Source organism: Theobroma cacao, chromosome 8 (assembly GCF_000208745.1).
Source record: "Theobroma cacao cultivar B97-61/B2 chromosome 8, Criollo_cocoa_genome_V2, whole genome shotgun sequence".
In the NCBI taxonomy this organism is placed as follows: Eukaryota; Viridiplantae; Streptophyta; class Magnoliopsida; order Malvales; family Malvaceae; genus Theobroma; species Theobroma cacao.
The window spans coordinates 14,657,661-14,673,948 of record NC_030857.1 but is presented as its reverse complement, the minus strand read 5'-3'; the positions used below and the strand labels follow the sequence as shown (position 1 = coordinate 14,673,948).

The following is a 16,288-nucleotide window of genomic DNA, read 5'->3' as shown; positions in this document are numbered from 1 at the left end:
AAAACGTAACATTTGATATCAAAACCGACTCTAACACACTAACGATATGCCACTAACAACAATAGATTTTGTTGGAAAGAAATAAATTTTTACGATCTCAAAAATAAATGGTAAATTTCACATCAACTATATATTAAAATACAACCAAGTATTTCACTGTTCATATCATTTTTAAATTGTGAAGTCTTTTTTGTAACAAAAAAACGTGAACCTAACCAAAATGAACAATTCCTTACAAACTGGTGTGAACCATGACATTTAATTGAGTCCACAATTAATTATTTGTACTTATTTGAGAAAACAAAGCCCGTAGCAACAAGGACCTTGCGGAAGACTGCTAAGGGTGGGAACTGCCTCCATGACAGCCCCAATGTCACAAGAGAGATCCATGGGAAGACTACCAAAGAGTGGGTCTGTCATGCCATGATCTCAAAGTGTTGAGATGGTTGCACAATGTAGCACTCTGAGAGAAGGCATGAATGAGACCATAACATCAGAAGACCACACAATTGATGGTAAAAGATGGGACACTTTAGTAGCTCTATAAAAGATCATAAAATCAGCAAGGTACTATTCTTAACATTGAACTAGTTACTCTTTTTACCAAAAAATAAAGAAAGAAAGGAAACAGTGAACTAGTAGTTAATACACAAGTTCCAAGAATAAATTGTGTATAAGGGTATTGAACCACCTTTTAGTCTAGTCTTATTTATGCAGCTAGAGATCCAGAATTCTCCTTCCTAAGCTCAAGTAGTTGTGTAAGAGCAGCATCAATTTGTGCAAACACGTTCTCCTTGGGGGCATTTCCATTGACCTGAAATAAGTCGAAACAAATAAAGTTGTCAAACCTACCAAATAAAATATGCCTCCGAATATTCTCTTCAAAAAACTAATTCAAAGATAGTTAAATTTAATCCATCCTGGTAACCAGTTTTCCTGCCGTAAAATGATTCAGCAGACAATACTTCATCTTTAGGAACAGCGTAAAACAATAAGGCAGCCTGTGTATTTCATGATAATACCTTTATTAATTCTTTTTTGTGTTCTTTTTTTTTTTTCAATTCTCACACATAGTTATCAGCAAACATTAATCTTGAACATGACTAACACATCAAACTTTATATTTTATCACAAATATAAATACTGGTTTAAATTTAAAACATCAATATGATATAAGCAATCAGGTAATCCAGGATTAATGCACACCAATGTAGCAAGAAAGAACGACAAATTGAGAATTTGTAGTTAATGACTTAAACCCACATATTAATGAGATCCATAATAAAGGCATCATGACTAACATGTATCATCAAACTTAGACAGTTTGAATTCTAGTTGCTTTGTCTGGCTAGGGTGTTTTAGATGCTGTCTCTTGCCATCACAAAGACCAACAGCACCTGCATAAGACTTTTCTAGCAATCTATTCTTATTTCAAGCCACATCATTCATTGAATTAAGACGCCTACTTTCACTACCCATGCCAGTATTCTCACCAACCTAGCTCATTGTAGTGTCTTTGAGAAAAAACAATATACAAAAAACTCCTTTTTTTTGTCACAATATTCCCATAATCACATGACCTGAAAATTGTCTTTCAGAACTTAACCCAATCTTGCTTGCTATGCCTTACCTTTTAATTAAAAAAAGGTAAAAACAAATTCAGCTCCATTCAGATATATAAAAGGTTTGTAAGAAAACCCAATACCAAAAAGAGTTTGGTTTTAATTTATGAGTACTAAAATTTGAACCTCGTTTAATTATAGAACAAAGCCAACCGCATAAACGATTCAGTTTTTTCATCTTTTTCTGCATGACCCTCGGCAAGCCTTCACTTATATCTACTAATGTTACACAAGGAGGCATGTGAGTAAGCCATAAAGAGAATTTAACATGCCTTGACTGTGATATCTTTATATTTAGAAAGTACAGCTTCCACATTCTGATGATGCGTGTGTAGCCGCAACTTCACCTAAAAGATGCAAATAAGGTTATGCAACTTGTCAATTTAATAACATCGACAAAATGCCAGGGGACAACCACAAAGGAAGAAGAATCCCAAAAGTTAGAAGGAAATAAAAAACACGTGTCAAGAATCTAAAGAACACACAAATCCAAACTACAAATAATAAGACATGCCTTTTCTTCAGTATCATCAAAACGTTGAGTAAGCCTAGAAGCAATTTCTTCGTTCTCTGGGGGTGAATATTTCAAGTGGTATATCTTCCCTGTAAGAGGATCTAATCTTCGTCCAACCACTCTCTCAACTAGAATGTCTTCAGGAACCTGCAAGCAAGTTGGACATATTTGACAAGGATGGCAGAGAGCACACTTTTATTGATACTAATAGTTGAAAATTAAAACTATGAACTAGTTTCTGAGCAGCTAAAAAACAGCATGCACTTCAAGTTGTTAACCAACAGAAACAGCAACAATATATTCTTACTTCCAACAAAATGAAAAGATCTGGATGAATCCCAAAATCCTCAAGACCAGCTGCTTGAGATGAGCTCCTAGGGTATCCATCTAAAAGCCATCCTTTTTCTTGAGAATCTGGTTGCAACAGACGCTCCTTGACCATCTAAGACCAAAGCTATAGGATTCATCAATAGGAAAACATTCTGTGACAAAATGAACAATATCTTCCCTACCATAACAACTATTTCATCTGGCACCAACTCTCCTTTCTCCATGTATTCTTTTGCTCGCTTCCCATTTTCACTTGCTGAAGCAATTTCTGCTCTCAGTAAATCTCCAGCAGGAATATGCACCAAACCATACTGAATAAACAAAAACAAAATCCAATCTGCTCATTCTTAACTTTGAATGCAAATGAGAGATTCATGCAAAAATAAAAGTAACATGACATAAGGCCATCATTATTGAAAGAAAGCAATGCCTTAAGAAGGTGTTAGCCAAGTATTGACAAATAATCACTACGGAAATGCAAATCACCACCCTCGTTTCATCCTCTACCATTTATTTCATTTCTATATCTTTGCTCCAGAGAATTCAAGATGGTAATTGAATTTACAACAAAGATGATTTAGCATACCAAAGAATTCGTTCTTATAGCTAGAGGTTAACACAAAGGCAAATTAAGAACACGTTAACTAACACAGGAAACAAAGATATCAAGAAGTTTTAAAATAGATATCAAGATAATCTGAAATTATGGTCTTGGTCAAGCAAAATAGCTGTATCTTTACGTACACATCTTCCATCAGATGCAACTCCACCCCCTTAGTTCACAGCTGGTTTAGGTGTAACATGTAGAGATGTCATTCTCCTCATATCTTATTCAATTTCTGCAAACCTAACCACAAAATATGAAACCCGCTTGATTTGCTCTCGCAAAACACTCTAAATGATCTTTTTCTCTTACACTCCAAGCAAATCCACATTAAGTGGCCATTAAAGGCCAACCCAAAATCCAAAATACTGTTTAAAATATTATGATCAACACCAGGACAGCACCTAATATACCTTTCCTAACCCTTGATTTTTCCCCCAAATCATAACCACATAGCAATCCCAGTTATGAAATCCAATTGTTCCTATGCTTTTCTATCTGTTTTATCCTAGAATAACAAAATAAACTAACCCGAAAAGCTCAAACCAGCTAACAGAAATATATCAAACTATAGCAACTTGAATTAAGCAAAATTATAATTTCAAGGTTGTTTTCGAATTTTCAAGGGAAAAGCGAACCATAGTTTAATTAATAAGTAAACATGTAAAATCAAGGCAAAAAAATAAAACCCACCTTTATATGATGATATACAATACTAGATATACCAATAACAATTTAAATTAAATAAATATCGATAGGAAAAAAAATGAAAAGACAAAATAACCATAATAATAAATTTAAAAAAAAAAAAAGCTTACCTTTTTGGTGATGAGCTCGCATTGTGTACCTTTACCGGAAGCAGGTGGCCCTGATATCATTACCTTCAACGGCTCTACCTTAGCCAATGCCACAACCTGCCAAGTCATTAATATTTTCAAAAAAAATTACTATTAATAAGCAAGAAAACAAGAAAAACAGATTCAAAGGGGAAATTAACTCAAACCGTAGAATTGAAAAGGGAAAATTACGTGGAAATTGGGGGCATATGGTAAAGGGAGCTTGTAAGAGCGAGGGTGGGAGAGGATTTGATTAGAACGGAGAGGGAGGGAAGAAGAATGAATCGGCGTGAAAGAAGAATGGGGAAGGAGAGATTGGTTAGGGTGCTTTGAATTTGGGGAAAAGGATGGAGAGAGAGAAACGCAGGGCTGAGTAATGGCGACGTTTAGGCATGAACTGCTTGCCATTTCTATGGCTTTCTGCCCCTCTACCTCTCTCTCTCTCTCTCTCTCTCTCTCTGGCTATGGACAAATACGAAGATTACTTGACAGCTGCAATTTGCACTATCACATCTTTTCAAACAAGCGCCAGTCTTACATACCTCTTTAAAATATAAAATATAAAAATTCAGTTTGGTAATAATAAAAATAATTTATTATAATATATTTTAAACAAAAATATAATATTCTTTATTACTTTAATAAATTATCGAAAATATATTTAATTATTTATATCATGGGTAAAAAAATATTTATAAGTATTAGTATTTGATTTATTAGTTAGTGCGTGATCCTCTACTCAAAGTATAAAGTTTGAATTTTTCTTATCTCAATTAACAAATTATATATTTTTCATCATTTTGGTAATCAATAAAATCATAAATTAAAAATTTGAAGAAAAAATTTTTCATGTGTTAAAAACTTATTTTTTTTATTTTATATAATTTTTTTCAATTGATCTTAATTATTTAATATTATATCAAAGATTGAAATACTTTAGTAAAAATAATTATCTTGATACGTTGAAATAAGAAATTTTTAACATAATACTTTAAGAAAAAACTCCATAATTATTTTAAAAAATCAAATAAAATTTATTTTTTATTATATTTAATCAAAATCTTATATTAATAATAATAAAACGATTACAGGGTAGTTGAGTCTTACGTAAATTTTTAACTTAAAAAAAATCTTATATTAATAATTAATTATTATTTATTAAAATATTATTTATTGAATTTTATTTCATATAATGTTAATATTACTTACTCACATGTAACAGTAAATGCTATTATAACATGATGACGTGATTATGTCACATTTTTTTCTCCCTCAATCAATATTACATAAGTATAAAACAATATATTGAGTTAATATATCTTTTTTATTTGATCAAATATGTAATTTTATTTTAAATTAAATAAAATTTAATAATTAATTTTTGATCAATTATTATTAATTAAAATATAATATATAATTATATTATCATGTCTTATTATTATTTATTATAATACGTCAGTGTATTACATTTGACTAGACAATTACTCAAGCATTAATAAAAAAATTATTTGAATTAAAATAAATATAAAATTAAATTAAAAATAATGAAAGATTTATTTAAATTTTTATAAATTATTAACACCTATAAAATTATGCGGAAAAAAGAAAAAACTTTATAACCCCTGCGGAGTAGGAAAAGTTGCGAGGCAGGCAAAACCGTGGACACCGCTCAGCCATGACACGCTACTCTCTATCTTCCCTCTCTTCGTCCTTTTCTTTAAACCCCATTAACAGATATTCCTCAAACCCAGACAGCAAGAACCCTCCATCTCCAACTGCTTCGCTTCCAGTTTCTTCGCTGCTATTCTCTTCTTCTTCCCAAGAGTTCTTGAGAAACGTGAAATGGGTCTCACGCAAAAACAGATACTATCTCGCAAAACCTGCTGACCAAGATATAGGCACAAGGGAACCCTCTCCACAAGTTTCAGGAGAAAATGCTGCAGCTTCGAGTTCAACTGCTGATGGCAATGCATCCACTAGTTTCTTATCCATCCTTTGTCCCCTCCTCAGGTTATTCTCTGTAAGTCTCTCTGTTTCCTTTAAACTTTATTTTGGTAGTGGTAATCATGGAATTTGGCTCACTCTATGATGGGATGGGTGGCCGAAAATTATAGAAACTTTCAGTTTTGAGTAGATTCAATACTAGGCGTATGTCCCTCTACTGCAATTCCTAACATATTTCCTTTACTGTATTAACCTCCTTTTTTTTTTTGAAGATTCTGTATTAACCTACTTAGAATTGATTTCAATGTTTTATTATATCCAGTCCAATTTTCTGTGTTGATTTCTCTATAGCCTTTTGTTTTTGTCTTATTAATGCCTTTTGTACTGTGCCTTGCAGGGAGGAGATCCCTCCCAAGAACGGAATCATGCTCTAGAGGTAATCTCTTTCAAAAGTGGCCCTTTTCTCTTTAGATCATTTAATTCTTTCCCCCCAACCATTGTCTTTCACTTCTTTTTAACTGTCACAAGTCTTTTGTCATAGTTCCTCTTCCTTCTTCAATTTTCATCTATGTAGATCCTCAGGAAAAGTTATCATTTGAACCTGTGTTAAATACGTCACAAACAATTAAATTCATTGCTTCATGCTGGCATAACACCTGTTATTGCTCCAGTTTGTGGAAGGATCTCAACCATTTTTATACCTTTTTTTATGTTCTTGCATTTGCAGAGCCTTAATTCTCTACCTTTCTTTTTCTTTTTTTGGCTCAATAGTAGGTTGCAACATCTTCCTTATCCAGCTTAGCAAGATTTCCTTGGGGATCAAAATCACTATCAGGGAGCTTAGAGAGCCAGGATGTAACGATTTCTGATCCTCCCATGCGTATGCAGCTCTTTGAATTTGGTAATCATCTTTTTAATAATGAGGTTGGCTCATAATATGCTTATAAAAGTCAGAAATTAGAAAAGTTGCCTTCTTCTACATTTTATGAGGTTCAAGAATGTTTAGCAATGTGATTTACATTGTTTTAGCTTAGTTTTCTTTGTCCAACATTTTGGCTGGGAAAAGACCAAGAATAAAAAGGATGCTACTTTAGTAGATGGCAGAATGGGCTATAGAATTCTGAAAACAACTAAATAAGCACATAGTACTAACTAAGTTCTTACCCCTTGTGGTAAAACTTATCATTAATATTGGGATCAATGTTTGAACTAATTGCTTTGATTGGAATTTTCTGACATTGAATGTTTTCACTTCATTTTAATATTTGAATTTTTTAAACAGAGGCATGCCCTTTTTGCAGAAGGGTTCGAGAAGCATTGACAGAGTTGGATCTTTCTGTAGAGGTGAGAATCTCTATATGCATTCAAAAATTCATTCTTGATCACTATCGACCAAGTATATTAGTAGCTGTCCTCTTAATGAAACAATTTTATTTCCTGATCTTTTTCTGAGGGTCTTTTTTAATTCAAAATAGTAATGCAAAACAAACATGGTCTTTATTTATTATAAGATTTAGAAAAGGCATTATACAACCACAGCCTGTTGCAAGGTTAGAGAGCTTAATAGAGGTAGCAATTGAACTGGTCGTTTGGGTCATTTTGGCTAGAGGGAAATTTGGTCATTTCCGGGTTCAGGTTATTTCATGTTGGGATAGAGGTGGCAAAACTGACATGAACCTGAAAAACCTGCCCATCTCGTTTGAACCCGAGCCTGAATTGATCTGAACCTAAAATGATCTGAATTTGAACAATCCGGAAAGCTAACCTGAAATGACGCAAAATTAAATTGAAGACTATTAAATTTTTGAAAAATAATAAATATATGCTAATTAATCTCCCAGAGTGCTGCCGATACCAAACTAAAAGCTCATATCAAGTTCCAAACTTTAAGCAAAAATTTGGAAAAGATAATATTCTTAATTGAAGAAGAAAATTCACATAAAAAAATATGAACTACCAGAAATATTGGCTCAGTTTTGCCACCTCTAGGGCTTAATGAGTGTGACAGTGAATGCAAACCCTTAGTCAAAATAATTTGAAATGAAGTTTGCTGACTTGGTGAACCAAATGGACCACTTTTGGCCTGCTTTCTTGGGTCTTTCAGTGTTTAGTGCACTCTTTATACGATCAGAACAGAAATGGATCCTTTGTTTGCTTCTTCGTAGAAAAGTGACTAAAGTGACAAATACATTCGGCTTTATATCACATTTATACTGCATTCCATGCCCATTTTGACTAGATTGTCAGTATATGAATCCCTTTTAAAAGAAATAGCTTTATTTTTAATGCTCTGCTGTATCTGGGCCCCCTGCATCCTGATGCAAACTTTTTGGCATTTATGTATAGGTCTATCCTTGCCCTAAAGGTTCTATAAGACATAGGGAAATGGTTAGAAGCTTTGGTGGAAAAGAGCAGTATGTGGTTCTCTCTCGCACTTTTGTTGTTTGAAGCTGTTGTTCCGTTGGAGTTTTGGTGGTCACTTGGAAGTTTTTAAGTCATTGAAACTCCAGCTATCTTGAATATTAGTAATTTTATATGTTGAAGATGATGCACAAATTTTTGTATGTATTAATGTTTTAGATATTACCTGTGCTTAATTGTTATTGGTTTCATCAAACCTAAATGAAGCATTTTTGGGGGAAAATGGAGTAATTAATGTTGTTGTGTGTTTCTCCTTTTTCTCTTGCAGAAAACTTGTTCTAAGTTTCTGAACTTCTCATGCAGGTTTCCCTTCCTCATTGACCCAAATACTGAAATATCAATGTATGAAAGTGGTATGTTGTGAAGTTTCAACTCATTTGGATGGTTGCAACGTTAACTGCTATTAATTTCTTTACCAATGATTGCCTGTTGTTCTGTTAGAATTTCTTAATGAATCATAACTGTGTTTGATAATGAATTGTACATGATAATTATAAGTTAAGGAATAGAATTAATATATATTCATGTATAAATAATACATTAGAATATAATATTTTTTATATTTTAGTATCTGCTACTTTTGTAAGCAAAGCAACTTGAAATCTACTAAATATGGACTCACCTATCTTTCAGTGTTTTACCTGGATAATTTTGTTAGCATAAGTCAACATAATTGAATTGTTTAGAATGAATTTGATAACCCAATTGCCCAATATCATAGGAAGTCGCAGAATTGCATTTACACTCAGTTCTATGTTTGGCCAGATGGTTTACCTACTGTTTTTTAAATAATATATCTTTCTAGACTGAGCTCCTATTTTTGACAACTCAACTAAGTCTTAACATTAAATTAGTGGTGTCAGCTACATGAATACTTTTCTCCATTCTTTTCAGTTAGGGGCTAAAGCTACTAGAAAATGTCTAAATGTCAAGTCTGCTTGTGATATTTCAACCAGTGAGGTTTTTAGCCTACCACTACCCTTTTTCTTTCCTTTGCCCATATCCAACTGCTCCTTCCTAATAGCACACCACTAAGCCTGTGTCAACATGCAAGCTTTATGTACATGACAACATAACTATTATCTCTTCCTCATATAATACTTGAACTTTCAGCTGTCATGTCTGCTCTTCAGCCAAAGGGATGACTATCAAGTGGTGTTTTTATCTCAGGGATTTTCTGAATCCCTGACAACCAGCATATCTTAGGGAAAATTAGATACCGTAAACTTCAGCTTTACTGATTTAAGAAACCTCTCTGGCATGTAAAACGCATTGATAGTACTTCTTTTGTAAGATGCCCTCTGGTTAAGTTCCTAGGTTCCTGGTTGAGAACCATCTTAATAGAAGGACATCATGGGCACCACTAGAACAGAAATGTTATATATATTTCTGATCTTGTTAAAGATTTCATGTTCTATGATCTTGTTAAAGATTTCATGTTCTATGATCTTGTTAAAGAATTCATTCAGTCAACTTATCGATAATGCATATTGTGCTTTTTTCTTTTGGCAATTAATAATATGGATCTTTAATGAGAGCGAATGTGCAGAGAACAAGTATCTAAGTTCTGCATCAGCATCTTTTAGCTGAATGTTGATTGAGTGGTCCAGAATGTAAAAAAAAAAAACATATAATTCATTTCCCATGTACACATTAAGATCTTTTTTCCATGTCTATTTGATGAGTGACTGGAATCTATACAGCTCTGCTTGGAGACTTCTCTGATGAGGAGTATTTATACAGTTATATTGTATGGAAACCAGTAAAATGGTAAATTTATGCCTGTGTCTGCAAATTTATTAATTGGATTTTGGTGCATGTGTTAGTTGCAATTTTCTGTCTTCTGTCTGCTTTCTTGACCATCAATATTGAAGGTTGCTCAGCATGCATTCTTCTTTCTACTTTTGCTGATAGGTGATATAGTCAAATACCTATTCACGCAATATGGTAAAGGGAGAAACCCCTCGATGGGTCTTTTAGAAAGGTATCGTTGCTAGCAATTTGCTTTATTGATGAAGCATATCATATGTTTGTAGAAGCTTGTAAATTGGTTAAATTCCAGAACTGGAATGAGGTTATATTTGTAGCTTCAGGTTGTGTAATGATATAGTAATAATAGGAAGAAGAACAACAAGAATGTGTGTGTGTGTGTGTGTGTTCTTTTTGCTTGTTAAGTTGCTCAACATATACTGCTACTTTAGTCCCCCTTTCTTGGTTACATAAGGAGAGAGGAAGATAAATTGCAGGAATACGTTAAAATCCCTTTTAGAGGAGAAACACTAATTGTGTAGGTTTTGTTTGTCAATGTTTCTATTTTTTATATTTTCATATTAAAAGTGGCAGAAACTAAAGAAGAAATGTGTTTGGTGAGCTATTTTGCTTTCTTTTCAATTTATAAAAATGGTAGCGGAGTTTTGGAAACTATTGAAAACAAAGTGAAAATAAAAACAAAATCGAAAATGGAAAACAAGAAACATAAGAAATTAGCAATTTTGCCTAGATGCCCCATTAGGCTCTCGTTGATCAGCTAAGAAGAGGCAATGAGAGAGTGGAAATTGGAAACATCTGAGTCGAATGAGATAATAAAAAGTTAGAATTTCAGAGCAAACTGAGTCAATGTAGAAGCATAGACAAGAGCCACTTAATATTATGATATGCGGTATAGATTCAAATAATGGATAAGTTTATTGTCTGTGCTTCAGTTCTCAGATGCTTCTTCAAAGGAACTTTAAATATAGATGTTGACTTGAATTGAACATGTTAAGCTGCATAGGAAAAGGGTTTCATGTTTTATTGCTTTTCTTTCATTTATAAGAATTTTACTTCATGTCGAATTCTTAGGTATCTCTCACAAAATGTTACACTGCACAGCACATTGTTCACGGGATGGATGCCAACAATTCTTAGAGCAGGCAGAGGAATGATGCTATGGGATAAGGCAAGACAAGACCCACCACCAAGAAAGCTGGAACTTTTCTCATCTGAGAATAATCCTGTAAGATATCATGTTCCTGAAACTATCTTCTTTGCTGTCGTTCTTTGGCTGGGTTAAAATTACACCTTATGAGTGTAACATGGAATGGAGTGCTTAATTTGCTTAAATTTTTTTTATGCTTACCAGTTTAATGACCAAAGTATGTTCTTGACTTTCAACCTAGTAAGTTCCTTTTTGTAACTGGCCCACGATTCTTGTATCAGTTCTCTACTGATGAAATGATGTGATCCAACATTCATTTATCGATTTCTGTTAATGAAGTGAAGCATTATTAATTTCTGAACACTTTCTTTTAATATGTAATGAGGTTGTCGTTCTTCTTTCCCTCTTCCACAGTATTCACGAATTGTACGAGAGGCACTCTGTGAGCTAGAACTTCCATACATCCTTCAAAATGTTGGAGAAGGTTCTGGACGGACAAAACTACTCCTTGATGCATCTGGATCCAAAGAGGTTAGCTCCGGATAGATTATCTGACCACCCGAGTCATCACTTGAGTTTAAACTTCCTCATATTCCATCAGTGGTATGGGATTCACTGGCTCATGCAAAAAACCATCAGGTCCTATGTGGAAATATCAATTAGACTCGAACCTTGGCTAGACTTTGAGCAGAAACCTGCTAATGGAAATGAAAATTATGAAATAAGAGGAATTTACTTGCAAAATATTTCCACCTGACCAATAACAGAAAGTTTTGTTGTGCTTTGCAGATACCCTATATGATCGATCCAAACACGGGGACTCAAATTGGTGATTACAAGAAAATATTGACCTACTTGTTCAAGACATATTCAGTAGCCACTGTATAGTTTTCTGACCTATGTTGCTTTACCTCTTAAGAGTATGTAATTACTATGGTAAGTGACAATATAAATGTTTCGATTTTATTATAAATGTAGGAGAATTGAAATTAATGTTGTTAAAATATTGTCATCAATATGTAAAAATTACGATAACAAAGACATGTTAAGATAAATTAAAAATAATTACAATGAAAATTAATAATTCACAAATATTATGGTAAATACATAATAATAAAGAAAAAATACTTTAAAAAAGAATAAAAATTTGATGGGCAGAGAGTTTCAAAGCAGTTGTGTTCCAGGATTGAATGAAATCTGAAGAATTTGAAGAAGTAGACAATTGAGCTCACAGATGATGGAAGCAAATTGAGTAACAAATATGGTCTACGTTACTGTGGTCACTGCCGTACCAGGCCAGCCGCCGGTCCTTACCGTTCAAATTCTCTAACGCAGCATCAGATACGACCATATTAACACTTGAGCTGAGACCTAAACCCAAAGCAAGTGAGAAGCAGCAAGGAGAGAGAAATGGCCGCAGCAGCCACAAGCAAATCCCTCCATTCTTACCCTTCACAAGAATCCCTCTCATTCAGCTCCATAACCAAAACCCACAGCTTGAAATTCTCCAAAACCTCTTTCAGCCCCAGTTCTCATCGTCTTCGCCTTGCCATAAGAGCTTCTTCTTCTTCTGCAACCCTCAATGACCCTCCTCATCCAACACATAACAATCTCGATCATCAACTTCGGGTCCGAATCCTCTCTGAATCTCTCCCCTACATCCAGAAATTCAGGGGCAAGACCATCGTCGTCAAATACGGCGGCGCCGCCATGAAATCCGCTGAGCTCAAGGCCTCTGTTGTCAGAGACCTCGTCCTTCTCTCCTGCGTCGGCCTCCGCCCCGTCCTCGTCCACGGCGGCGGTCCTGAAATTAACGTCCTTCTCAATCAGCTTAACATCCCCGCTCAGTTCCGTGACGGCCTCCGTGTGACCGACGCCAGGACCATGGAAGTTGTTTCCATGGTCCTCGTAGGCAAGGTCAACAAGGACCTCGTCTCTCGTATCAACTTCGCCGGAGCCACTGCTGTCGGCCTCTCCGGTATGGACGGACGCCTTTTGACTGCCCGGCCTAGCCCAAACGCCGCCCAGTTGGGATTTGTTGGAGAAGTCGCGAGAGTGGACCCAACAGTCCTGCAACCGCTTGTGGACATCGGACACATCCCGGTGATTGCTTCAGTGGCGGCGGATGGGTTTGGGCAGCCTTACAACATCAATGCGGACACGGTAGCTGGTGAGGTGGCGGCGGCGTTGGGGGCGGAGAAGCTGATTCTGTTGACTGACGTGGCGGGGATTTTGAGAAACAGGGAAGACCCTGGGAGCTTGGTGAAAGAGATTGATATAAAGGGAGTGAAGAAGATGATTGAGGAAGGGAAGGTTGGTGGTGGGATGATTCCAAAGGTGAATTGTTGTATCCGATCGCTTGCTCAAGGGGTCACCACTGCTAGCATTATCGATGGTCGTGTTGAGCACTCGTTACTTCATGAGATTATGACCGATGAAGGCGCTGGCACCATGATCACTGGTTAACTTATAACTCTACTCTTTCTTCTTTTGTAACTCTTTCTACTTATTGCAATGCAAGTCTGAGTTACTCATTGATTTTCCCTTTCATACATTTCTTCAATGCCTGAAGCATTACCTATTGTTTTTGTATCCGTTCCTGAACAATGAGCACTTGCTAGTTGTATTTTGTGTAGCAAGAAGGGAATAATGGAAGCTGACCATATGAATTCAAGAAGGGAATAAGCGATAATGTCAGTTTACATCTTAATTGTATAAACAGGATTGTGGAAAATGAAATCATATATGGATATGTTATGAATCCATGGGCCTGCGTTCCTAGCTTGGAAGCATGACAAGTATGTGTACACAGGACCTTTAAACACTAGGCCAGAGTTAAGAGTTGATTTTCTAGGGTATGAAAGATTGCAGGTGGCTGTTGGTTGCATTGAGAGAGAAGTCTGTGATCTGTGGTAACTGAGAACAATTGTGAGTCAAGAGTATTTGATGGATGAGAAGTGTAACATTCATTGATCATTCATCCAGCAAATGTGAATAGATTTTACAGTATTAGCTTATACTTAGCAGCGAACATACTAGTTGATTACCAAAGGCGCTGGGCCACCGGAAGATGATGACCAAGTGGCAAATAGGCTAAAAGAATTGGATTCTTTCAGTCAAGGATAAGAGTTATGGCTAAATGAAAGTTGGCAGGCATGGCTATCCTATAGAGAGATTAAAAAAAAGGGAAGGGTATCAATAAATCAAATACAATTCTTTTTTTTTTGGATATTGTATGGAACATAAATAAAAAATTCTATCATATTGTGTTTTTTTTTATGAAATTAGTTATTCATTGGGCTTTGTTTACTGGATTAAAAATAACAGTGTTTTTGGTCCCATTTGGTTGTGCATTACATCTAATATACAAAGATACCATCCACTGATAAAGACAAAAAATATTACAGCATAACATTAGCATTATTCCCCCTTCCCCTTCCCCATTTATTTATTCTGTAACTCAACCGACCAACCTGTGGGTAGCTCAAAATATATTACAGCATAACATTATTCCTCCCTTTTCCACCCCATTTATTTGCAATGTATCCCAACTGACCAACCAACGAGCAAAGTTGGGCAAGGAGAGTGTCGTTTCCTCCATTACTCGCAAGTGAAAGATACTTGCACTTCTCCATGTTCACCATGTATACTCTTGGTTTGGATTTCGACCACTGCATCAAAATGTGCACTTTCCTTGACAATTTGGTCATCGGGTGACAGCGAATCATTATCCCACAAATCTGTCAAGATTGTTTAACTCGGAATTCGCTGGTGCTACCACAACCGAACGAGTTAAAGGAATGTAATGATAGTCATGCACTTAGACGTATTCACTAGACGATTTCCCCGACAGTGTGAAGGATGTGGATGACCTCTATAACTAGCGAAGCTTTGATTGTTCTAGACACTTCTGCCCACGTTTCACTATCCCCGTTGATCAGCATAACAGCAACAAAGACGTTGAGAGCTTCTCTTACTACGGAGTAACCCATTGTAACATTGCCATCTTTATCAACAGTTTTTTCCAAACGCTTGTCGTAATTGGCAAAAGTTAGATTTTCATTTCTTGGTTCTCATAACGCTTGTCGTAATTGGCAAAAGTTAAATTCTCATTTCTTGATTCTCATACGATGTCGTCTTCAGGAATCTCATCGTCGAGGATAAGCTGTTAAAGTCCCACAAACTGACATTGATAATGGACACATCATCACTCGAAATAGCAATAGAAGGGCCTGTCAATGTGACAAATTTGTTAGGACCTTTGCTCTCGTAGTCGCTTGAACTCCGATTATACTGTTAGAAAAAAAATTATTAGCAACAAAGGAATATAAAACAAGTAAAACAGTAATTGGTCTGAGACATGGTATCACTATTCTAAGGATAATTTTCGCACATTCGGAGTACAAAACTCGATGCAAAAGGACTGTAGCGATTATCCTCAAAGATTCAATAGACCTTTCCTTATAGTTTGCACAAACTGTTAAGGGATGATAGGAACAACAGAAAGAAAAAAACCCAGCTAGAAAAGAAAGGAGGCAGAGAAAGCTTAAGAGAAGAAAGGAGGCAGAGGAAATTAACGAAAAAAGCTTAAGAAAAGAAAAGCTTTGGTGTGTGTTGTGAGTGAAGGTGTGAGGCTGTATTTATAGGCATGGAGTGAAGTGAACGTTGCACCAAATTAGGGAGTTGAGAAAAACCTTATCAGCATTTATACTAAGTCAGATAAACGTTGGAGCAAAACTAGGAGAACTAGGTAAACATGGTAGAGTTTGAGTTTGATTTAATCAAAGGTTGGAAAAGCTTAAAAAAAATTAAAGCCAAGGTACAAAAAGTCACTTAGGCACAATCCACGTGTGTATTCGAGCGCAAGGGGGGAAATCTGAAATTTCTAAAGGTTTAACCTAATCTTATGTGCGCACGAACCTACTCTGTTTTCCTTGTTTGCAACTATACTTGTCAAAATGGGCCTAACCCATTAGGTCAGCCCATTTTTCATTTAATATGGGGTGGGTTGGGCCATGAAAATTTAAGTCCATATTTAAACCGAGCCTAGATGGGCCAGCCCATCAAATCAGTGGGTTGGGGTGGATTGGGGCGAGCCAG

The 16,288-nt window shown here is 35.5% G+C and overlaps 3 protein-coding genes across 4 annotated transcripts; 2 read left to right on the top strand and 1 right to left on the bottom strand.

Annotated features, from left to right (window-relative positions):
* On the bottom strand, positions 172-4,442 carry LOC18592850 (adenylate kinase, chloroplastic). Of its 2 annotated transcripts, XM_018125775.1 has the most exons (8): positions 4,099-4,442; positions 3,889-3,984; positions 2,649-2,777; positions 2,444-2,578; positions 2,137-2,283; positions 1,895-1,969; positions 692-814; positions 172-463 (listed from the first exon to the last, which is right to left on the bottom strand). In XM_018125775.1, the coding sequence occupies exons 1-7, from the start codon at positions 4,312-4,314 to the stop codon at positions 710-712; spliced, it is 903 nt and encodes a 300-aa protein (XP_017981264.1). In that variant the 5' UTR covers positions 4,315-4,442; the 3' UTR covers positions 172-463; positions 692-709. The 2 variants fall into 2 exon arrangements, with proteins under 2 accessions (XP_017981264.1, XP_007019827.1); XM_007019765.2 differs by lacking the exon at positions 172-463 and having other exon boundaries at positions 510-814.
* LOC18592849 lies at positions 5,545-12,204 on the top strand. Its single transcript, XM_007019761.2, has 10 exons — positions 5,545-5,926; positions 6,248-6,286; positions 6,625-6,751; positions 7,133-7,194; positions 8,197-8,264; positions 8,575-8,624; positions 10,186-10,255; positions 11,113-11,266; positions 11,603-11,719; positions 11,978-12,204. The coding sequence occupies exons 1-10, from the start codon at positions 5,582-5,584 to the stop codon at positions 12,074-12,076; spliced, it is 1,131 nt and encodes a 376-aa protein (XP_007019823.2). The 5' UTR covers positions 5,545-5,581; the 3' UTR covers positions 12,077-12,204.
* Positions 12,474-13,742, top strand: LOC18592848 (acetylglutamate kinase, chloroplastic). The gene has a single exon (XM_007019759.2). The coding sequence runs from the start codon at positions 12,599-12,601 to the stop codon at positions 13,652-13,654; it is 1,056 nt and encodes a 351-aa protein (XP_007019821.2). The 5' UTR covers positions 12,474-12,598; the 3' UTR covers positions 13,655-13,742.